The 23,761-nt window shown below is 56.6% G+C and overlaps 1 protein-coding gene across 1 annotated transcript in view; it reads right to left on the bottom strand.

Moving 5' to 3' along the window:
• Positions 1-23,761, bottom strand: part of LOC140390449 (butyrophilin subfamily 1 member A1-like) — a 273,313-nt gene that overhangs the window by 4,863 nt on the left and 244,689 nt on the right. Inside the window, exons 8-11 of the mRNA XM_072475596.1 lie at positions 9,480-9,500; positions 8,193-8,213; positions 4,668-4,694; positions 3,799-3,825 (exon numbers count right to left, since the gene is read on the bottom strand). Of these exons, the coding sequence (XP_072331697.1) occupies positions 3,799-3,825; positions 4,668-4,694; positions 8,193-8,213; positions 9,480-9,500 (96 nt within the window). The remainder of the gene's footprint in view (positions 1-3,798; positions 3,826-4,667; positions 4,695-8,192; positions 8,214-9,479; positions 9,501-23,761) is intronic.

Genomic DNA, 23,761 nt, shown 5'->3' with positions numbered 1-23,761 from the left:
CTAAGACTCACTCAGATCACAGTGAGAGATCCTAAGACTCACTCAGATCACAGTGAGAGACTCTAAGACTCACTCAGATCACAGTGAGAGACTCTAAAACTCACTCTGAACACAGTGAGTGACACTCAGACTCACTCAGAACAGTGAGACACCCTAAGACTCACTCAGATCACAGTGAGAGACCCCAAGACTCACTCAGAACACAGTGAGAGACACTAAGACTCACTCAGATCACAGTGAGAGACTCTGAGACTCACTCAGAACACAGTGAGAGACACTAAGACTCATTCAGATCACAGTGAGAGACTCTAAGATTCACTCAGATCACAGTGAGACCCCAAGACTCACTCAGAACACAGTGAGAGACACTAAGACTCACTCAGAACACAGTGAGAGACACTAAGACTCACTCAGATCACAGTGAGAGACCCTAAGATTCACTCAGATCACAGTGAGAGACCCTAAGACTCACTCAGATCACAGTGAGAGACACTAAGACTCATTCAATACACAGTAAGAGATCCTAAGACTCACTCAGATCACAGTGAGAGATTCTAAGACTCACTCAGAACAGTGCGAGACCCTAAGACTCGCTCAGATCACAGTGACAGACACTAAGACATCTCAGAACAATGAGAGACCCTAAGACTCACTCAAATCACAGCGAGAGACTCTAACACTCACTCAGAACAGTGAGAGACCCTCAGACTCACTCAGATCACAATGAGAGACTCTAAGACTCACTCAGCTCACAGTGGGAAACACTAAGGCTCACTCAGAACACAGTGAGAGACCCTAAGGCTCATTCAGATCACAGTGAGAGACCCTAAGACTCACTCAGATCACAGTGACAGACACTAAGACTCGCTCAGAACAATGAGAGACCCTAAGACTCACTCAAATCACAGCGAGAGACTCTAAGACTCACTCAGAACAGTGAGAGACCCTAAGACTCATTCAGATCACAGTGGGAAACACTAAGGCTCACTCAGAACACAGTGAGAGATCCTAAGACTCACTCAGATCACAGTGAGAGACCCTAAGACTCACTCAGAACAGTGAGAGACCCTAAGACTCACTCAGATCACAGTGAGATACACTAAGACTCACTCAGATCACAGTGAGAGACACTAAGACTCACTGAGAACACAGTGAGAGACCCTAAGTCTCCCTCGGATCACAGTGAGAGACTCTAAGACTCACTCAGAACAGTGAGAGACCCTAAGACTCACTCAGATCACAGTGAGATACCCTAAGACTCACTCAGATCACAGTGAGAGATCCTAAGACTCACTCAGATCACAGTGAGAGACTCTAAGACTCACTCAGATCACAGTGAGAGACTCTAAAACTCACTCTGAACACAGTGAGTGACACTCAGACTCACTCAGAACACAGTGAGAGACACTAAGACTCACTCAGATCACAGTGAGAGACCCTAAGATTCACTCAGATCACAGTGAGAGATACTAAGACTCACTCAGATCACAGTGAGAGACTCTAAGACTCACTCAGATCACAGTGAGACTCTAAGACTCACTCAGATCACAGTGAGAGACTCTGAGACTCACTCAGAACACAGTGAGAGACCCTAAGATTCACTCAGATCACAGTGAGAGCCACTAAGATTCACTCAGATCACAGTGAGAGACACTAAGACTCACTCAGATCACAGTGAGACTCTAAGACTTACTCAGAACACAGTGGGAGACACTAAGACTCACTCAGATCACAGTGAGAGACACTAAGACTCACTCAGATCACAGTGAGACTCTAAGACTCACTCAGAACACAGTGAGAGACACTAAGACTCACTCAGATCACAGTGAGAGACACTAAGACTCACTCAGATCACAGTGAGACTCTAAGACTTACTCAGAACACACTGAGAGACACTAAGACTCACTCAGATCACAGTGAGAGACACTAAGACACATTCAGCACAGTGAGAAACCCTAAGACTCACTCAGATCACAGTGAGAGACACTAAGACTCACTCAGATCACAGTGAGACTCTAAGACTTACTCAGAACACACTGAGAGACACTAAGACTCACTCAGATCACAGTGAGAGACACTAAGACACATTCAGCACAGTGAGAAACCCTAAGACTCACTCAGATCACAGTGAGAGACCCCAAGACTCACTCAGAACACAGTGAGAGACCCTAAGTCTCCCTCGGATCACAGTGAGAGACCCTCAGACTCACTTAGAACACAGCGAGAGAGCTTAAGACTCACTCAGATCACATTTCCATTCTTGAGGGAGACTAGAACCAGGGATTACAAATACAATATAATCACTAACAAATCCAATGGGGAATTCAGGACAAAAATCTTTCCCCAGAGAGTGGTGAGAATGTGGAATGACAGTAAACAGCGGCGGAGAATAGAGATCAGTCTTGTCCAAATTTCCAAGTTGTTTTATGCTATTGATACCCTGTCTCTCGTGTTGTAAAATTAGCTGTACAAATGTGGACACTCGCAGAGGTGACCACTGGGGTCATCACCAAGTTATGTCCTTAAATGGAATAACTGGCTGAATAATAAGAAATTAAAGGGGAGAGTAACTCCACGAGAGATAATCCTTCACTAGATCTGTGAAGGGGAGGGTGTGATAGACCTACATAGAAACATACCTCGAAAATAGAAGCAGGAGGAGGCCATTCGGCCCTTCGAGCCTGCTCCGCCATTCATTCCGATCATGGCTGATCATCAAGTCCAATACCCTGATCTCGCCTTCCTCCCCTTGATCCCTTTATCCCCAAGAGCTGTATCGAATTCCTTCTTGAAATTACACAATGTTTTTGCCTCAACTACTTTCTGTGGTAGTGAATTGCACAGATTCACCACTCTCTGGGTGAAGAAATTTCCCCTCACCTCAGTCCTAAAACGTTTCCCCCTTAACCTCAAACTATGACGTCTAGTTCTGCACGCCCCACCATCGGGAACATTTCTTTTGAATCTATCCTGTAAAATCCTGTTAGAATTTTGTAAGTTTCGATGAGATCCCCTCTCACTTTTCGAAACTGCAATGAATATAATCCTAACCGAATTAGTCTCCTCATTTGACCTTGTCAGGAAGTTTTAATATTTCCCTGTTATTCTCTTTAGTTACCAACGCCCCTGTCACCAGGAACAGAACAGATGATAATTGGTTGAAAAAAAACAAGTGGGGGACCATATTCATTTTATGAAATGAATGAAAATCGCGTATTGTCACAAGTAGGCTTCAAATGAAGTTACTGTGAAAAGCTCCTAGTCGCCACATTCCGGCGCCTGTTCGGGGAGGCTGGTACGGGAACCATAGGGACCATATTTATTTTAAATGTAACAAACGAACAAGGAAATACTTAAAGGGAAAAACGCCCAAGGTTATTGGGAAAGAGCACCGGAGTTGGGAATAATTTAACAGCTCTTTGAAAGAGTGGGATGAAATGGCATAGCGGTATCGTCACTAGACTAGTAATGGAAACCGCGTTCATATCCCACATGGTGGGGTTTGAAAGATTAACGATGAAACCAATGTCGATTGCTATAAAACCCCAGTTGGTTCACTAATGCCCGTTTGGGGAATGAAATCTGCCGTCCTTACCTAGTCTGGACTACATATGACTTAACTGCCCACTGCCCTCTGAAATGTCACTCAGTTCCAGCGCAATTCGACATGGGTAATAAATGCTGGCGTGAATTTAAAAAATGGCAGTAAAAATTCTATGAGCCTAAAAAAGTGATGCAAATTTCACGCACATTCACACACTATTTAATATGGAGTCACTTGTGAACTGCATATCTTACCTGCATTGTCCTTCATCCTCTGGAAGGCTAAAAGGATAAAGGAGGATGAGATTAACTTCAAAGATCCATAGAATCTAAACAGTGCAGAAGGAGGCCATTTGCCCATCGCGTCTGCACGACCTTCCGATAGAGCACCCTACCGAGGCCCAGTCCCCCGCCCTATCCCCGTAACCCCTCCTAACCTGCACATTTTTGGACACTAAAGGACAATTTAGCATGGCCAATCCACCTAATCTGCACATTTTAGGACTGTGGGAGGAAACTGGAGCACCCGGGGGAAACGCACGCAGACACGGGAAGAATGTGCAGACTCCACACAGACAGTGACCCAAGGGTGGAATTGAAGCCGGGTTCTTGGTAATGTGAGGCTAGCAGTGCTAGCCACTATGCCACCTTGTCTTCAAATAATTCACTGCACATTTTTTTTTCTGTTCTTGGGAAAAATGTCTAAAAGAGAAACGGTTTCTGAGGTTTTAGTCCAATAGATACAGAGACACTGATCTGTCCTTGAAATATTTGATCAGCTCTGCATAGGGTGAACCAGAGGGAGTTTACCTGCTGATCCCAACATCATATGTTGGCGACAATGACATTGGGCGCAAATCTTCAGAAACACCTTCTAAATTCAATTTGTTCCCACTACGAGCTAGAAGGACAAGGGCAGCAGATACCTGGAAACCCCACCACTTGGCTCAAAATCCTGGAACTTCCTTCCTAACAGCACTGTGGTTGTACCTACACCACATGAATTGCAGCAGTTTAAGGAGGCTCAGCACCACCTCCCCAAGGGCAATTAGGGATGGGAAATAAACGTTGGTCCAGCCAGCCACCCCATACTCTGAGATTGCATAACTACCCCTGGGTCTTACCTGTTATAGAGAGGTGGCGAATCTGGTCTAAAAGGGAAAAGACATCAGTTAGTGAATGGCTTTGTACAGCCGACAATCATGCAGTTTTAACCGGAGGCGGTCTCAGTTGGAATATTTCTGGGCTGTAAAGCTCATACAATAAATAAAAATTTGACCCATTTCAGAAACTTTGAGAACAGTCTCCACAGCACAATTATATCCATTTGTAGTTAATCCTAGTTCCTCTACCTCCTGTGAGGAGGGACAGAGAGCTGGTCGAAGATCTTTGATAAGTGCGGCGACCTTATTTAGGAATTTAAAATTGCGGACAAGGTTTGAGAGGGTGGACATGGAGAAGTTCCACTTGTGGAAGAGATGTAGAATCTCTTGGGTCTTCTTTAAGAAGGGGCACCAAGTGATATGGAACAAAGGTGGGAAAATGGGGATCTGCCATCATTTCAGTCAGCAGTGTCGCAGTGAGGGGCTGAATGGCCACCTCCTATCTCTCTCTCTGTACCTGTTACCATGTGGTATCCTGACACACCTTCTCAATGTCGAATTGGACTGACACACATGTTGACACATACCCTCCCGCCGCCCCGCCCTCCCACACCAGTACGTTCCCCCCCCCCCCCACACCAGTACGTCCCCTCCCCCACACCAGCACCTCCCCTCCCCCCCACACCAGCACCTCCCCTCCCCCCCACACCAGCACCTCCCTTCCCCCCCACACCAGCACCTCCCCATCCCCCACACCAGCACCTCCCCTCCCCCCACACCAGCACCTCCCCTCCCCCCACACCAGCACCTCCCCTCCCCCCCACACCAGCACCTCCCCTCCCCCCCATACCAGCACCTCCCCTCCTCCCCACACCAGCACCTCCCCTCCCCCAACACCAGCACCTCCCCTCCCCCACACCAGCACCTCCCCTCCCCCACACCAGCACCTCCCCTCCTCCCACACCAGCACCTCCCCTCCCCCACACCAGCACCTCCCCATCCCCCACACTAGCACCTCCCCTCCCCCAACACCAGCACCTCCCCTCCCCCACACCAGCACCTCCCCTCCCCCCACACCAGCACCTCCCCTCCCCCCCACACCAGCACCTCCCCTCCCCCCACACCAGCACCGCCCCTCCCCCACACCAGCACCGCACCTCCCCCACACCAGCACCGCCCCTCCCCCACACCAGCACCTCCCCTCCCACACCAGCCACCTCCCCTCCCCCCACACCAGCACCTCCCCTCCCCCCCCACACCAGCACCTCCCCTCCCCCCCACACCAGCACCTCCCCTCCCCCCCACACCAGCACCTCCCCTCCCCCCCCACACCAGCACCTCCCCTCCCCCCCACACCAGCACCTCCCCTCCCCCCCACACCAGCACCTCCCCTCCCCCCCACACCAGCACCTCCCCTCCCCCCCCACACCAGCACCTCCCCTCCCCCCACACCAGCACCGCCCCTCCCCCCACACCAGCACCGCCCCTCCCCCCACACCAGCACCTCCCCTCCCCACACCAGCACCTCCCCTCCCCACACCAGCACCTCCCCATCCCCCACACTAGCACCTCCCCTCCCCCCCACACCAGCACCTCCCCCCCACACCAGCACCTCCCCTCCCCCCACACCAGTACGTCCCCTCCCCCACACCAGCACCTCCCCTCCCCCCCACACCAGCACCTCCCCTCCCCCCCACACCAGCACCTCCCTTCCCCCCCACACCAGCACCTCCCCATCCCCCACACCAGCACCTCCCCTCCCCCCCACACCAGCACCTCCCCTCCCCCCCACACCAGCACCTCCCCTCCCCCCCATACCAGCACCTCCCCTCCTCCCCACACCAGCACCTCCCCTCCCCCAACACCAGCACCTCCCCTCCCCCACACCATCACCTCCCCTCCCCCACACCAGCACCTCCCCTCCTCCCACACCAGCACCTCCCCTCCCCCACACCAGCACCTCCCCATCCCCCACACTAGCACCTCCCCTCCCCCAACACCAGCACCTCCCCTCCCCCCACACCAGCACCTCCCCTCCCCCCACACCAGCACCTCCCCTCCCCCCCACACCAGCACCTCCCCTCCCCCACACCAGCACCGCCCCTCCCCCACACCAGCACCGCACCTCCCCCACACCAGCACCGCCCCTCCCCCACACCAGCACCTCCCCTCCCTCACCAGCCACCTCCCCTCCCCCCACACCAGCACCTCCCCTCCCCCCCACACCAGCACCTCCCCTCCCCCCCACACCAGCACCTCCCCTCCCCCCCACACCAGCACCTCCCCTCCCCCCCCACACCAGCACCTCCCCTCCCCCCCCACACCAGCACCTCCCCTCCCCCCTACACCAGCACCTCCCCTCCCCCCCACACCAGCACCTCCCCTCCCCCCCACACCAGCACCTCCCCTCCCCCCCACACCAGCACCTCCCCTCCCCCCCACACCAGCACCGCCCCTCCCCCCACACCAGCACCGCCCCTCCCCCCACACCAGCACCGCCCCTCCCCCCACACCAGCACCGCCCCTCCCCCCACACCAGCACCTCCCCTCCCCCCACACCAGCACCTCCCCTCCCCACACCAGCACCTCCCCATCCCCCACACTAGCACCTCCCCTCCCCCCCACACCAGCACCTCCCCCCCACACCAGCACCTCCCCTCCCCCCCACACCAGCACCTCCCCTCCCCCCCACACCAGCACCTCCCCTCCCCCACACCAGCACCACCCCTCCCCCACACCAGCACCTCCCCTCCCCCCCCCCACACCAGCCACCTCCCCTCCCCCCCACACCAGCCACCTCCCCTCCCCCCCACACCAGCACCTTCCCTCCCCCACACCAGCACCTCCCCTCCCCCCACACCAGCACCTCCCCTCCCCCCACACCAGCACCTCCCCTCCCCCCCACACCAGCACCGCCCCTCCCCCCACACCAGCACCGCCCCTCCCCCACACCAGCACCTCCCCTCCCCCCACACCAGCATCTCCCCTCCCCCCCACACCAGCACCTCCCCTCCCCCCCACACCAGCACCGCCCCTCCCCCCACACCAGCACCGCCCCTCCCCCCACACCAGCACCTCCCCTCCCCCCCACACCAGCACCTCCCCTCCCCCCACACCAGCACCTCCCCTCCCCCCCACACCAGCACCTCCCCTCCCCCCACACCGCCCCCCCCCCCCCGGGAACCGAGACTGGGGTGTGGGGTTCAGGTGATGTGGGGGTTAGATTGGGTACAATGTGTTCAGGGTACACAGACAGAATTTAATCCTCGTTTTAAAGTCAAGCATATGTATAATTAACCATTAATCCAATCACATTGTAACCACAACCTCCAGCCAGTAATGTCATTGCTGCCCCTCTGCTGGCGAGAAGAGGTAATTACAGTATGGCTGGCCATTCGGGCAATCTGTTTTCATCATTGTTGGGTTGAGGGATCAATATTGTGCAGGACCCTAGGGTCTTCAGCAGAGTCAGATCTCGTGCATCCCTGAGAGGGCTTTGCTTTAATGTCTCACGCGAAAGACGCCACCTCAGTTGTAGTTTCTTACCTAGCTCGACCTGCTTTGCGTCTGGACAAGAAGGAAAGACAACAAAATTACTGAGCAGCAGAGTCACAAACGTCCTTTCTCCATTCCCCCCCTTACCCCATGCACCGAACACAAACATTCATTCACAAACTGACAGCCCGGGAGAAATGTTTCCCCCATGACAACAGGGTGCAGCCCATTTGGAGTGACATCGCCATCTACTGGACCAGTGACCCACCACACTCACTCCAATGTCACATGTCAAACAACTCAGATTTGACAGGCTTCCAGCAAGTCCGCTGACTTCTTCCACAAAGATGGCGGAGGAGGAACAGGGGGTTTCCCAACCCAGGGACATTCCAAATCTCTTGTGCAGCCAATTAAATATTTTGTCAGGTGCACCGTAGCAGTAATGGAGGAAACACGGCAGCCATTTTGCACACAACAGACTCTCACAAACAGCAATCTGCAAATGTCCCCGCACACCTTCCAAAAAACAGCCATGAGCTTTCTTTACATTCACTCGAGAAGAGCCTCGGATTAACCCCGCCCCAGTTAATCCAGACATAGAACCTCCGCAATGCAGAAGGAGGCCATTTGCGCCATCGATTCTGCACCAATCGTCCAATGGAGCACTCCCCCCGCCTACCCCATCCTATCCCAGTTTCCCTGTAACCTAATCTTCACATCTTTGGACACAAAGGGCAATTTAACATGGCCAATCCACCTAACCTGCACTTCTTTGGACTGTGGGAGGAAACCCACGTAGACACAGGGAGAGCGTGCAGACTCCACACGGACAGTCACCCAAGGGCAGAATTGAACCCGGGTCCCTGGGGCTGTGAGGCAGCAGCGCTAACCACCGTGCCACCCTTCATATTGCAACCGCACCCTCCTGACACTGCAGCACTCCCTCAGTACCTGCACTGGGTGGGGTCAGCCTGGGGGATGTGCTGACAGCTCCGCAGTGAGACTGGAGGGGGAGTGAGCGTGCTCTCCAATGTGCCTGCCTGTCACGCTGCCCCCAGCTGCTGCAACGAGCCCAGGTACAGGACCGCCCTGCCCAAGGAGGGAAGCTCGCTGGCTGCAGGGATGTTGAGTTTGAAGGGAGTGGGTGTAGCTGAGAGCCTGTGCTTCCTGCAGAGCAAGCTTCACCCTTCCTGACAATATTCACACAGATTCAGACTCCACTCTACTCCCGACTTGGACAAGAGAATGGGGAATATTCCCGATTGGTTACGCTGAACACAATCCAGAAAGATAAACCCCCTTCCGTATTTATGACAATCCTTTGCCCCGAGGTCTTACCCAACTCCATTTCGAGCAACGCTGAAAAAAAGAAAGAACAAAATTTAAATCAAACCGTCAGAAACCATTTCTACAATTTGACTCTCGCACACTGTGTGGGGCGTGGGAACTCAGTAATCCACCCCCCCAAAAAAAATCCTTAACACAGAGATCCCCAGAGAAGATCTTACGCCACAGGAGGAACCATTCTGACTCCCTTGCCCTCATCTGGATGACCCTTCCCCTCAATGTCATTCCCCTGCCCACCCGACCTCATCACCCTCACTGGGTGACCCTCCCCTGCCCACCCGACCCCATCACCCTCACTGGGTGATCCTTCCCTGCCCACCCGACCCCATCACCCTCACTGGGTGACCCTCCCCTGCCCACCCGACCTCATCACCCTCACTGGGTGACCCTCCCCTGCCCACCCGACCCCATCACCCTCACTGGGTGACCCTCCCCTGCCCACCCGACCTCATCACCCTCACTGGGTGACCCTCCCCTGCCCACCCGACCCCATCACCCTCACTGGGTGACCCTCCCAAGCCCACCCTCACTGGGTGATTCTTCCCTGCCCACCCGACCCCATCACCCTCACTGGGTGACCCTCCCAAGCCCACCCTCACTGGGTGATTCTTCCCTGCCCACCCGACCCCATCACCCTCACTGGGTGACCCTCCCAAGCCCACCCTCACTGGGTGATCCTTCCCTGCCCACCCGACCTCATCACCCTCACTGGGTGATGCTTCCCTGCCCACCCGACCCCATCACCCTCACTGTGTGACCCTCCCATGCCCACCCGACCCCATCACCCTCACTGTGTGACCCTCCCATGCCCACCCGACCCCATCACCCTCATTGGGTGATCCTCCCATGCCCACCCGACCCCATCACCCTCACTGGGTGATCCTTCCCTGCCCACCCGACCCCATCATCCTCACTGGGTGATCCTTCCCTGCCCACCCGACCCCATCACCCTCACTGGGTGATCCTTCCCTGCCCACCCGACCCCATCACCCTCACTGGGTGACCCTCCCATGCCCACCCGACCCCATCACCCTCACTGGGTGACCCTCCCATGCCCACCCGACCCCATCACCCTCACTGGGTGACCCTCCCATGCCCACCCGACCCCATCACCCTCACTGGGTGACCCTCCCATGCCTGTAATTCTAGCTCTGCCTGTCTCTCCGTCTGCCAGCGACTCTAGCTCTGTCTGTCTGTCCGTCGGCCTGCAGCTCTAGCTCTGTCTGTCTGTCCGTCTGCCAGCGGCTCCAGCTCTGTCTGTGGCTCTGTCTGCCTGCGGCTCTAACTCTGTCTGTGGCTCTGTCTGCCTGCGGCTCTAACTCTGTCTGTGGCTCTGTCTGTCTGTGGCTCTAGCTCTGTCAGTCTGTCTGCCTGCGGCTCTAACTCTGTCTGTGGCTCTGTCTGCCTGCGGCTCTAACTCTGTCTGTGGCTCTGTCTGCCTGCGGCTCTAACTCTGTCTGTGGCTCTGTCTACCTGCGGCTCTAACTCTGTCTGTGGCTCTGTCTGCCTGCGGCTCTAACTCTGTCTGTTGCTCCGTCTGCCTGCGGCTCTAACTCTGTCTGTGGCTCTGTCTGCCTGCGGCTCTAACTCTGTCTGTGGCTCTGTCTGCCTGCGGCTCTAACTCTGTCTGTGGCTCTGTCTGCCTGCGGCTCTAACTCTGTCTGTGGCTCTGTCTGCCTGCGGCTCTAACTCTGTCTGTGGCTCCGTCTGTCTGCGGCTCTAACTCTGTCTGTGGCTCTGTCTGCCTGCGGCTCTAACTCTGTCTGTGGCTCTGTCTGCCTGCGGCTCTAACTCTGTCCGTCTCTCTGTCTGCCTGCGGCTCTAACTCTGTCTGTCTCTCCGTCTGCCAGCGGCTCTAACTCTGTCTGTGGCTCTGTCTGCCTGCGGCTCTAACTCTGTCTGTGGCTCTGTCTGCCTGCGGCTCTAACTCGGTCTGTGGCTCTGTCTGCCTGCGGCTCTAACTCTGTCTGTGGATCCGTCTGCCTGCGGCTCTAACTCTGTCTGTGGCTCTGTCTGCCTGCGGCTCTAACTCGGTCTGTCTCTCCGTCTGCCTGCGGCTCTAACTCTGTCTGTGGCTCTGTCTGCCTGCGGCTCTAACTCTGTCTGTGGCTCTGTCTGCCTGCGGCTCTAACTCTGTCTGTGGCTCCGTCTGTCTGCGGCTCTAACTCTATCTGTCTCTCTGTCTGCCTGCGGCCACAGCTCTGTCTGTGGCTCTCTCTGCCTGCGGCTCTAACGGTCTGTCTGTCTGTGGCTCTGTCTGTCTGCGGCTCTAACTCTGTCTGTCTCTCTGTCTGCCTGCGGCTCTAACTCTGTCTGTCTCTCTGTCTGCCTGCGGCCACAGCTCTGTCTGTGGTTCTGTCTGCCTGCGGCTCTAACTGTCTGTCTGTCTGTGGCTCCGTCTGTCTGCGGCCACAGCTCTGTCTGTGGCTCTGTCTGCCTGCGGCTCTAACTCTGTCTGTCTCTCTGTCTGCCTGCGGCTCGAACTCTGTCTGTGGCTCTGTCTGCCTGCGGCTCTAACTCTGTCTCTCTGTCTGCCTGCGGCTCTAACTCTGTCTGTGGCTCTGTCTGCCTGCGGCTCTAACTCTGTCTGTGGCTCTGTCTGCCTGCGGCTCTAACTCTGTCTGTGGCTCTGTCTGCCTGCGGCTCTAACTCTGTCTGTGGCTCTGTCTGCCTGCGGCTCTAACTCTGTCGGAGGCTCTGTCTGCCTGCGGCTCTAACTCTGTCTGTCTCTCTGTCTGCCTGCGGCTCTAGCACTGTCTGTGGCTCTGTCTGCCTGCGGCTCTAACTCTGTCTGTGGCTCTGTCTGCCTGCGGCTCTAACTGTCTGTCTGTCTGTGGCTCTGTCTGTCTGCGGCTCTAACTCTGTCTGTCTCTCTGTCTGCCTGCGGCTCTAACTCTGTCTGTGGCTCTGTCTGCCTGCGGCTCTAACTCTGTCTGTGGCTCTGTCTGCCTGCGGCTCTAACTCTGTCTGTGGCTCAGTCTGTCTGCGGCTCTAACTCTGTCTGTCTCTCTGTCTGCCTGCGGCTCTAACTCTGTCTGTGGCTCTGTCTGCCTGCGGCTCTAACTCTGTCTGTGGCTCTGTCTGCCTGCGGCTCTAACTCTGTCTGTGGCTCAGTCTGTCTGCGGCTCTAACTCTGTCTGTGGCTCTGTCTGCCTGCGGCTCTAACTCGGTCTGTGGCTCTGTCTGCCTGCGGCTCTAACTCTGTCTGTGGCTCAGTCTGCCTGCAGCTCTAACTCTGTCTGTGGCTCAGTCTGTCTGCGGCTCTAACTCTGTCTGTGGCTCTGTCTGCCTGCGGCTCTAACTGTCTGTCTGTCTGTGGCTCTGTCTGTCTGCGGCTCTAACTCTGTCTGTCTCTCTGTCTGCCTGCGGCTCTAACTCTGTCTGTGGCTCAGTCTGTCTGCGGCTCTAACTCTGTCTGTGGCTCTGTCTGCCTGCGGCTCTAACTCGGTGTGTCTCTCCGTCTGCCTGCGGCTCTAACTCTGTCTGTGGCTCTGTCTGCCTGCGGCTCTAACTCTGTCTGTGGCTCTGTCTGCCTGCGGCTCTAACTCTGTCTGTGGCTCTGTCTGCCTGCGGCTCTAACTCTGTCTGTGGCTCTGTCTGCCTGCGGCTCTAACTCTGTCTGTGGCTCTGTCTGCCTGCGGCTCTAACTCTGTCTGTGGCTCTGTCTGCCTGCGGCTCTAACTCTGTCTGTGGCTCTGTCTGCCTGCGGCTCTAACTCTGTCTGTGGCTCTGTCTGCCTGCGGCTCTAACTCGGTCTGTGGCTCTGTCTGCCTGCGGCTCTAACTCTGTCTGTGGCTCAGTCTGCCTGCAGCTCTAACTCTGTCTGTGGCTCAGTCTGTCTGCGGCTCTAACTCTGTCTGTGGCTCTGTCTGCCTGCGGCTCTAACTCGGTCTGTCTCTCCGTCTGCCTGCGGCTCTAACTCTGTCTGTGGCTCTGTCTGCCTGCGGCTCTAACTCTGTCTGTCTCTCTGTCTGCCTGCGGCTCTAACTCTGTCTGTCTCTCTGTCTGCCTGCGGCTCTAACTCTATCTGTCTCTCTATCTGCCTGCGGCTCTAACTCTGTCTGTGGTTCTGTCTGCCTACGGCTCTAGCTCTGTCTGTGCCTCTGTCTGCCTGCGGCTCTAACTCTGTCTGTGGCTCTGTCTGCCTGCGGCTCTAACTCTGTCTGTGGCTCTGTCTGCCTGCGGCTCTAACTCTGTCTGTGGCTCTGTCTGCCTGCGGCTCTAACTCTGTGGCTCTGTCTGCCTGCGGCTCTAACTCGGTCTGTGGCTCTGTCTGCCTGCGGCTCTAACTCTGTCTGTGGCTCTGTATGCCTGCGGCTCTAACTCTGTCTGTGGCTCTGTCTGCCTGCGGCTCTAACTCTGTCTGTGGCTCTGTCTGCCTGCGGCTCTAACTCTGTCTGTGGCTCTGTCTGCCTGCGGCTCTAACTCTGTCTGTGGCTCTGTCTGCCTGCGGCTCTAACTCTGTCTGTGGCTCTGTCTGCCTGCGGCTCTAACTCTGTCTGTGGCTCTGTCTGCCTGCGGCTCTAACTCTGTCTGTGGCTCAGTCTGTCTGCGGCTCTAACTCTGTCTGTGGCTCTGTCTGCCTGCGGCTCTAACTCGGTCTGTGGCTCTGTCTGCCTGCGGCTCTAACTCGGTCTGTCTCTCCGTCTGCCTGCGGCTCTAACTCTGTGGCTCTGTCTGCCTGCGGCTCTAACTCTGTCTGTCTCTCTGTCTGCCTGCGGCTCTAACTGTCTGTCTCTCTATCTGCCTGCGGCTCTAGCTCTGTCTGTCTCTCTATCTGCCTGCGGCTCTAACTCTGTCTGTCTCTCTGTCTGCCTGCGGCTCTAACTCTGTCTGTCTCTCTATCTGCCTGCGGCTCTAACTCTGTCTGTCTCTCTGTCTGCCTGCGGCTCTAACTGTCTGTCTCTCTATCTGCCTGCGGCTCTAACTCTGTCTGTGGCTCTGTCTGCCTGCGGCTCTAACTCTGTCTGTCTCTCTATCTGCCTGCGGCTCTAACTCGGTCTGTCTCTCTGTCTGCCTGCGGCTCTAGCTCTGTCTCTCTATCTGCCTGCGGCTCTAACTCTGTCTGTGGCTCTGTCTGCCTGCGGCTCTAACTCTGTCTGTCTCTCTATCTGCCTGCGGCTCTAACTCTGTCTGTCTCTCTATCTGCCTGCGGCTCTAACTCTGTCTGTCTCTCTGTCTGTCTGCGGCTCTAACTCTGTCTGTGGCTCTGTCTGCCTGCGGCTCTAACTCTGTCTGTCTCTCTGTCGGCCTGCGGCTCTAACTCTGTCTGTGGCTCTGTCTGCCTGCGGCTCTAACTCTGTCTGTGGCTCTGTCTGCCTGCGGCTCTAGCTCTGTCTGTGGCTCTGTCTGCCTGCGGCTCTAACTCTGTCTGTGGCTCTGTCTGCCTGCGGCTCTAACTCTATCTGTCTCTCTGTCTGCCTGCGGCTCTAACTCTGTCTGTGGCTCTGTCTGCCTGCGGCTCTAACTCTGTCTGTCTGTGGCTCTGTCTGTCTGCGGCTACAGCTCTGTCTGTGGCTCTGTCTGCCTGCGGCTCTAACTCTGTCTCTCTGTGGCTCTGTCTGCCTGCGGCTCTAACTGTCTGTCTCTCTGTCTGCCTGCGGCTCTAACTCTGTCTCTCTGTGGCTCTGTCTGCCTGCGGCTCTAACTCTGTCTGTGGCTCCGTCTGCCTGCGGCTCTAACTCTGTCTGTGGCTCTGTCTGCCTGCGGCTCAAACTCTGTCTGTCTCTCTGTCTACCTGCGGCTCTAACTCTGTCTGTGGCTCTGTCTGCCTGCGGCTCTAACTCTGTCTGTGGCTCTGTCTGCCTGCAGCTCTAACTGTCTGTGGCTCTGTCTGCCTGCGGCTCTAACTGTCTGTCTGTGGCTCTGTCTGCCTGCGGCTCTAACTCTGTCCGTCTCTCTGTCTGCCTGCGGCTCTAACTCTGTCTGTGGCTCTGTCTGCCTGCGGCTCTAACTCTGTCTGTGGCTCTGTCTGCCTGCGGCTCTAACTCTGTCTGTGGCTCCGTCTGTCTGCGGCTCTAACTCTGTCTGTGGCTCTGTCTGCCTGCGGCTCTAACTCTGTCTGTGGCTCTGTCTGCCTGCGGCTCTAACTCTGTCTGTGGCTCTGTCTGCCTGCGGCTCTAACTCTGTCTGTGGCTCTGTCTGCCTGCGGCTCTAACTCTGTCTGTGGCTCAGTCTGCCTGCAGCTCTAACTCTGTCTGTGGCTCAGTCTGTCTGCGGCTCTAACTCTGTCTGTGGCTCTGTCTGCCTGCGGCTCTAACTCGGTCTGTCTCTCCGTCTGCCTGCGGCTCTAACTCTGTCTGTGGCTCTGTCTGCCTGCGGCTCTAACTCGGTCTGTCTCTCTGTCTGCCTGCGGCTCTAACTCTGTCTGTCTCTCTATCTGCCTGCGGCTCTAACTCGGTCTGTCTCTCTGTCTGCCTGCGGCTCTAACTCTGTCTGTCTCTCTATCTGCCTGCGGCTCTAACTCTGTCTGTCTCTCTGTCTGCCTGCGGCTCTAACTGTCTGTCTCTCTATCTGCCTACGGCTCTAACTCTGTCTGTGGCTCTGTCTGCCTGCGGCTCTAACTCTGTCTGTCTCTCTGCCTGCCTGCGGCTCTAGCTCTGTCTGTGGCTCTGTCTGCCTGCGGCTCTAACTCTGTCTGTGGCTCTGTCTGCCTGCGGCTCTAACTGTGTGTTTGTCTGTGGCTCTGTCTGTCTGCGGCTCTAGCTCTGTCTGTGGCTCTGTCTGCCTGCGGCTTTAACTCTGTCTGTGGCTCTGTCTGCCTGCGGCTCTAACTCTGTCTGTGACTCTGTCTGCCTGCGGCTCTAACTCTGTGGCTCTGTCTGCCTGCGGCTCTAACTCGGTCTGTCTCTCCGTCTGCCTGCGGCTCTAACTCTGTCTGTGGCTCTGTCTGCCTGCGGCTCTAACTCTGTCTGTGGCTCTGTCTGCCTGCGGCTCGAACTCTGTCTGTGGCTCCGTCTGTCTGCGGCTCTAACTCTGTCTGTGGCTCTGTCTGCCTGCGGCTCTAACTCTGTCTGTCTCTCTGTCTGCCTGCGGCTCTAACTCTGTCTGTGGCTCCGTCTGTCTGCGGCTCTAACTCTGTCTGTCTCTCTGTCTCCCTGCGGCTCCAACTCTGTCTGTGGCTCTGTCTGTCTGCGGCTCTAACTCTGTCTGTGGCTCTGTCGGCCTGCGGCTCTAACTCTGTCTGTGGCTCTGTCTGCCTGCGGCTCTAACTCGGTCTGTCTCTCCGTCTGCCTGCGGCTCTAACTCTGTCTGTCTCTCTATCTGCCTGCGGCTCTAACTCTGTCTGTCTCTCTGTCTGCCTGCGGCTCTAACTGTCTGTCTCTCTATCTGCCTGCGGCTCGAACTCTGTCTGTGGCTCTGTCTGCCTGCGGCTCTAACTCTGTCTGTGGCTCTGTCTGCCTGCGGCTCTAACTCTGTCTGTGGTTCTGTCTGCCTGCGGCTCTAACTCTGTCTGTGGCTCTGTCTGCCTGCGGCTCTAACTCTGTCTGTCTCTCTGTGCGGCTCTAACTCTGTCTGTGGCTCTGTATGCCTGCGGCTCTAACTCTGTCTGTGGCTCTGTCTGCCTGCGGCTCTAACTCTGTCTGTCGCTCTGTGCGGCTCTAACTCTGTCTGTGGCTCTGTCTGCCTGCGGCTCTAACTCTGTCTGTCTCTCTGTCTGCCTGCGGCTCTAACTCTGTCTGTGGCTCTGTCTGCCTGCGGCTCTAACTCTGTCTGTGGCTCTGTCTGCCTGCGGCTCTAACTCTGTCTGTGGCTCTGTCTGCCTGCGGCTCTAACTCTGTCTGTGGCTCTGTCTGCCTGCGGCTCTAGCTCTGTCTGTCTGTCTGCCTGCGGCTCTAACTCTGTCTGTCTCTCTGTCTGTCTGCGGCTCTAACTCTGTCTGTGGCTCTGTCTGCCTGCGGCTCTAACTCTGTCTGTGGCTCTGTCTGCCTGCGGCTCTAACTCTGTCTGTGGCTCTGTCTGCCTGCGGCTCTAACTCTGTCTGTCTCTCCGTCTGCCTGCGGCTCTAACTCTGTCTGTGGCTCCGTCTGCCTGCGGCTCTAACTCTGTCTGTGGCTCTGTCTGCCTGCGGCTCTAACTCTGTCTGTGGCTCTGTCTGCCTGCGGCTCTAACTCTGTCTGTGGCTCTGTCTGCCTGCGGCTCTAACTCTGTCTGTGGCTCCGTCTGTCTGCGGCTCTAACTCTGTCTGTGGCTCTGTCTGCCTGCGGCTCTAACTCTGTCTGTGGCTCTGTCTGCCTGCGGCTCTAACTCTGTCCGTCTCTCTGTCTGCCTGCGGCTCTAACTCTGTCTGTGGCTCTGTCTGCCTGCGGCTCTAACTCGGTCTGTGGCTCTGTCTGCCTGCGGCTCTAACTCTGTCTGTGGATCCGTCTGCCTGCGGCTCTAACTCTGTCTGTGGCTCTGTCTGCCTGCGGCTCTAACTCGGTCTGTCTCTCCGTCTGCCTGCGGCTCTAACTCTGTCTGTGGCTCTGTCTGCCTGCGGCTCTAACTCTGTCTGTGGCTCTGTCTGCCTGCGGCTCTAACTCTGTCTGTGGCTCCGTCTGTCTGCGGCTCTAACTCTGTCTGTCTCTCTGTCTGCCTGCGGCCACAGCTCTGTCTGTGGCTCTCTCTGCCTGCGGCTCTAACGGTCTGTCTGTCTGTGGCTCTGTCTGTCTGCGGCTCTAACTCTGTCTGTCTCTCTGTCTGCCTGCGGCTCTAACTCTGTCTGTCTCTCTGTCTGCCTGCGGCCACAGCTCTGTCTGTGGTTCTGTCTGCCTGCGGCTCTAACTGTCTGTCTGTCTGTGGCTCCGTCTGTCTGCGGCCACAGCTCTGTCTGCCTGCGGCTCTAACTCTGTCTGTCTCTCTGTCTGCCTGCGGCTCGAACTCTGTCTGTGGCTCTGTCTGCCTGCGGCTCTAACTCTGTCTCTCTGTCTGCCTGCGGCTCTAACTCTGTCTGTGGCTCTGTCTGCCTGCGGCTCTAACTCTGTCTGTGGCTCTGTCTGCCTGCGGCTCTAACTCTGTCTGTGGCTCTGTCTGCCTGCGGCTCTAACTCTGTCTGTGGCTCTGTCTGCCTGCGGCTCTAACTCTGTCGGAGGCTCTGTCTGCCTGCGGCTCTAACTCTGTCTGTCTCTCTGTCTGCCTGCGGCTCTAGCACTGTCTGTGGCTCTGTCTGCCTGCGGCTCTAACTCTGTCTGTGGCTCTGTCTGCCTGCGGCTCTAACTGTCTGTCTGTCTGTGGCTCTGTCTGTCTGCGGCTCTAACTCTGTCTGTCTCTCTGTCTGCCTGCGGCTCTAACTCTGTCTGTGGCTCTGTCTGCCTGCGGCTCTAACTCTGTCTGTGGCTCTGTCTGCCTGCGGCTCTAACTCTGTCTGTGGCTCAGTCTGTCTGCGGCTCTAACTCTGTCTGTGGCTCTGTCTGCCTGCGGCTCTAACTCTGTCTGTGGCTCTGTCTGCCTGCGGCTCTAACTCTGTCTGTGGCTCTGTCTGCCTGCGGCTCTAACTCGGTCTGTGGCTCTGTCTGCCTGCGGCTCTAACTCTGTCTGTGGCTCAGTCTGCCTGCAGCTCTAACTCTGTCTGTGGCTCAGTCTGTCTGCGGCTCTAACTCTGTCTGTGGCTCTGTCTGCCTGCGGCTCTAACTGTCTGTCTGTCTGTGGCTCTGTCTGTCTGCGGCTCTAACTCTGTCTGTCTCTCTGTCTGCCTGCGGCTCTAACTCTGTCTGTGGCTCAGTCTGTCTGCGGCTCTAACTCTGTCTGTGGCTCTGTCTGCCTGCGGCTCTAACTCGGTCTGTCTCTCCGTCTGCCTGCGGCTCTAACTCTGTCTGTGGCTCTGTCTGCCTGCGGCTCTAACTCTGTCTGTGGCTCTGTCTGCCTGCGGCTCTAACTCTGTCTGTGGCTCTGTCTGCCTGCGGCTCTAGCTCTGTCTGTGGCTCTGTCTGCCTGCGGCTCTAACTCTGTCTGTGGCTCTGTCTGCCTGCGGCTCTAACTCTGTCTGTGGCTCTGTCTGCCTGCGGCTCTATCTCTGTCTGTGGCTCTGTCTGCCTGCGGCTCTAACTCTGTCTGTGGCTCTGTCTGCCTGCGGCTCTATCTCTGTCTGTGGCTCTGTCTGCCTGCGGCTCTAACTCTGTGGCTCTGTCTGCCTGCGGCTCTAACTCTGTCTGTGGCTCTGTCTGCCTGCGGCTCTAACTCTGTCTGTGGCTCTGTCTGCCTGCGGCTCTAACTCTGTCTGTGGCTCTGTCTGCCTGCGGCTCTAACTCTGTCTGTGGCTCTGTCTGCCTGCGGCTCTAACTCTGTCTGTGGCTCTGTCTGCCTGCGGCTCTAACTCTGTCTGTGGCTCAGTCTGTCTGCGGCTCTAACTCTGTCTGTGGCTCTGTCTGCCTGCGGCTCTAACTCGGTCTGTGGCTCTGTCTGCCTGCGGCTCTAACTCGGTCTGTCTCTCCGTCTGCCTGCGGCTCTAACTCTGTGGCTATGTCTGCCTGCGGCTCTAACTCTGTCTGTCTCTCTGTCTGCCTGCGGCTCTAACTGTCTGTCTCTCTATCTGCCTGCGGCTCTAGCTCTGTCTGTCTCTCTATCTGCCTGCGGCTCTAACTCTGTCTGTCTCTCTGTCTGCCTGCGGCTCTAACTCTGTCTGTCTCTCTATCTGCCTGCGGCTCTAACTCTGTCTGTCTCTCTGTCTGCCTGCGGCTCTAACTGTCTGTCTCTCTATCTGCCTGCGGCTCTAACTCTGTCTGTGGCTCTGTCTGCCTGCGGCTCTAACTCTGTCTGTCTCTCTATCTGCCTGCGGCTCTAACTCGGTCTGTCTCTCTGTCTGCCTGCGGCTCTAGCTCTGTCTCTCTATCTGCCTGCGGCTCTAACTCTGTCTGTGGCTCTGTCTGCCTGCGGCTCTAACTCTGTCTGTCTCTCTATCTGCCTGCGGCTCTAACTCTGTCTGTCTCTCTATCTGCCTGCGGCTCTAACTCTGTCTGTCTCTCTGTCTGTCTGCGGCTCTAACTCTGTCTGTGGCTCTGTCTGCCTGCGGCTCTAACTCTGTCTGTCTCTCTGTCGGCCTGCGGCTCTAACTCTGTCTGTGGCTCTGTCTGCCTGCGGCTCTAACTCTGTCTGTGGCTCTGTCTGCCTGCGGCTCTAGCTCTGTCTGTGGCTCTGTCTGCCTGCGGCTCTAACTCTGTCTGTGGCTCTGTCTGCCTGCGGCTCTAACTCTATCTGTCTCTCTGTCTGCCTGCGGCTCTAACTCCGTCTGTGGCTCTGTCTGCCTGCGGCTCTAACTCTGTCTGTCTGTGGCTCTGTCTGTCTGCGGCTACAGCTCTGTCTGTGGCTCTGTCTGCCTGCGGCTCTAACTCTGTCTCTCTGTGGCTCTGTCTGCCTGCGGCTCTAACTGTCTGTCTCTCTGTCTGCCTGCGGCTCTAACTCTGTCTCTCTGTGGCTCTGTCTGCCTGCGGCTCTAACTCTGTCTGTGGCTCCGTCTGCCTGCGGCTCTAACTCTGTCTGTGGCTCTGTCTGCCTGCGGCTCAAACTCTGTCTGTCTCTCTGTCTGCCTGCGGCTCTAACTCTGTCTGTGGCTCTGTCTGCCTGCGGCTCTAACTCTGTCTGTGGCTCTGTCTGCCTGCGGCTCTAACTCTGTCTGTGGCTCTGTCTGCCTGCGGCTCTAACTCTGTCTGTGGCTCAGTCTGTCTGCGGCTCTAACTCTGTCTGTGGCTCTGTCTGCCTGCGGCACTAACTCGGTCTGTGGCTCTGTCTGCCTGCGGCTCTAACTCGGTCTGTCTCTCCGTCTGCCTGCGGCTCTAACTCTGTGGCTCTGTCTGCCTGCGGCTCTAACTCTGTCTGTCTCTCTGTCTGCCTGCGGCTCTAACTGTCTGTCTCTCTATCTGCCTGCGGCTCTAGCTCTGTCTGTCTCTCTATCTGCCTGCGGCTCTAACTCTGTCTGTCTCTCTGTCTGCCTGCGGCTCTAACTCTGTCTGTCTCTCTATCTGCCTGCGGCTCTAACTCTGTCTGTCTCTCTGTCTGCCTGCGGCTCTAACTGTCTGTCTCTCTATCTGCCTGCGGCTCTAACTCTGTCTGTGGCTCTGTCTGCCTGCGGCTCTAACTCTGTCTGTCTCTCTATCTGCCTGCGGCTCTAACTCGGTCTGTCTCTCTGTCTGCCTGCGGCTCTAGCTCTGTCTCTCTATCTGCCTGCGGCTCTAACTCTGTCTGTGGCTCTGTCTGCCTGCGGCTCTAACTCTGTCTGTCTCTCTATCTGCCTGCGGCTCTAACTCTGTCTGTCTCTCTATCTGCCTGCGGCTCTAACTCTGTCTGTCTCTCTGTCTGTCTGCGGCTCTAACTCTGTCTGTGGCTCTGTCTGCCTGCGGCTCTAACTCTGTCTGTCTCTCTGTCGGCCTGCGGCTCTAACTCTGTCTGTGGCTCTGTCTGCCTGCGGCTCTAACTCTGTCTGTGGCTCTGTCTGCCTGCGGCTCTAGCTCTGTCTGTGGCTCTGTCTGCCTGCGGCTCTAACTCTGTCTGTGGCTCTGTCTGCCTGCGGCTCTAACTCTATCTGTCTCTCTGTCTGCCTGCGGCTCTAACTCTGTCTGTGGCTCTGTCTGCCTGCGGCTCTAACTCTGTCTGTCTGTGGCTCTGTCTGTCTGCGGCTACAGCTCTGTCTGTGGCTCTGTCTGCCTGCGGCTCTAACTCTGTCTCTCTGTGGCTCTGTCTGCCTGCGGCTCTAACTGTCTGTCTCTCTGTCTGCCTGCGGCTCTAACTCTGTCTCTCTGTGGCTCTGTCTGCCTGCGGCTCTAACTCTGTCTGTGGCTCCGTCTGCCTGCGGCTCTAACTCTGTCTGTGGCTCTGTCTGCCTGCGGCTCAAACTCTGTCTGTCTCTCTGTCTGCCTGCGGCTCTAACTCTGTCTGTGGCTCTGTCTGCCTGCGGCTCTAACTCTGTCTGTGGCTCTGTCTGCCTGCGGCTCTAGCTCTGTCTGTGGCTCTGTCTGCCTGCGGCTCTAACTCTGTCCGTCTCTCTGTCTGCCTGCGGCTCTAACTCTGTCTGTGGCTCTGTCTGCCTGCGGCTCTAACTCTGTCTGTGGCTCTGTCTGCCTGCGGCTCTAACTCTGTCTGTGGCTCCGTCTGTCTGCGGCTCTAACTCTGTCTGTGGCTCTGTCTGCCTGCGGCTCTAACTTTGTCTGTGGCTCTGTCTGCCTGCGGCTCTAACTCTGTCTGTGGCTCTGTCTGCCTGCGGCTCTAACTCTGTCTGTGGCTCTGTCTGCCTGCGGCTCTAACTCGGTCTGTCTCTCTGTCTGCCTGCGGCTCTAACTCTGTCTGTCTCTCTATCTGCCTGCGGCTCTAACTCGGTCTGTCTCTCTGTCTGCCTGCGGCTCTAACTCTGTCTGTCTCTCTATCTGCCTGCGGCTCTAACTCTGTCTGTCTCTCTGTCTGCCTGCGGCTCTAACTGTCTGTCTCTCTATCTGCCTACGGCTCTAACTCTGTCTGTGGCTCTGTCTGCCTGCGGCTCTAACTCTGTCTGTCTCTCTGCCTGCCTGCGGCTCTAGCTCTGTCTGTGGCTCTGTCTGCCTGCGGCTCTAACTCTGTCTGTGGCTCTGTCTGCCTGCGGCTCTAACTGTGTGTTTGTCTGTGGCTCTGTCTGTCTGCGGCTCTAGCTCTGTCTGTGGCTCTGTCTGCCTGCGGCTCTAACTCTGTCTGTGGCTCTGTCTGCCTGCGGCTTTAACTCTGTCTGTGGCTCTGTCTGCCTGCGGCTCTAACTCTGTCTGTGACTCTGTCTGCCTGCGGCTCTAACTCTGTGGCTCTGTCTGCCTGCGGCTCTAACTCGGTCTGTCTCTCCGTCTGCCTGCGGCTCTAACTCTGTCTGTGGCTCTGTCTGCCTGCGGCTCTAACTCTGTCTGTGGCTCTGTCTGCCTGCGGCTCGAACTCTGTCTGTGGCTCTGTCTGCCTGCGGCTCTAACTCTGTCTGTGGCTCTGTCTGCCTGCGGCTCTAACTCTGTCTGTGGCTCAGTCTGCCTGCAGCTCTAACTCTGTCTGTGGCTCAGTCTGTCTGCGGCTCTAACTCGGTCTGTGGCTCTGTCTGCCTGCGGCTCTAACTCGGTCTGTCTCTCCGTCTGCCTGCGGCTCTAACTCTGTCTGTGGCTCTGTCTGCCTGCGGCTCTAACTTGGTCTGTCTCTCCGTCTGCCTGCGGCTCTAACTCTGTCTGTCTCTCTATCTGCCTGCGGCTCTAACTCTGTCTGTCTCTCTGTCTGCCTGCGGCTCTAACTGTCTGTCTCTCTATCTGCCTGCGGCTCTAACTCTGTCTGTGGCTCTGTCTGCCTGCGGCTCTAACTCTGTCTGT

This window comes from Scyliorhinus torazame, chromosome 14, assembly GCF_047496885.1.
Source record: "Scyliorhinus torazame isolate Kashiwa2021f chromosome 14, sScyTor2.1, whole genome shotgun sequence".
Classification (NCBI taxonomy): domain Eukaryota; kingdom Metazoa; phylum Chordata; class Chondrichthyes; order Carcharhiniformes; family Scyliorhinidae; genus Scyliorhinus; species Scyliorhinus torazame.
Note: the sequence above shows the minus strand (reverse complement) of the source record. Positions and strands in the feature narration are given on the sequence as shown.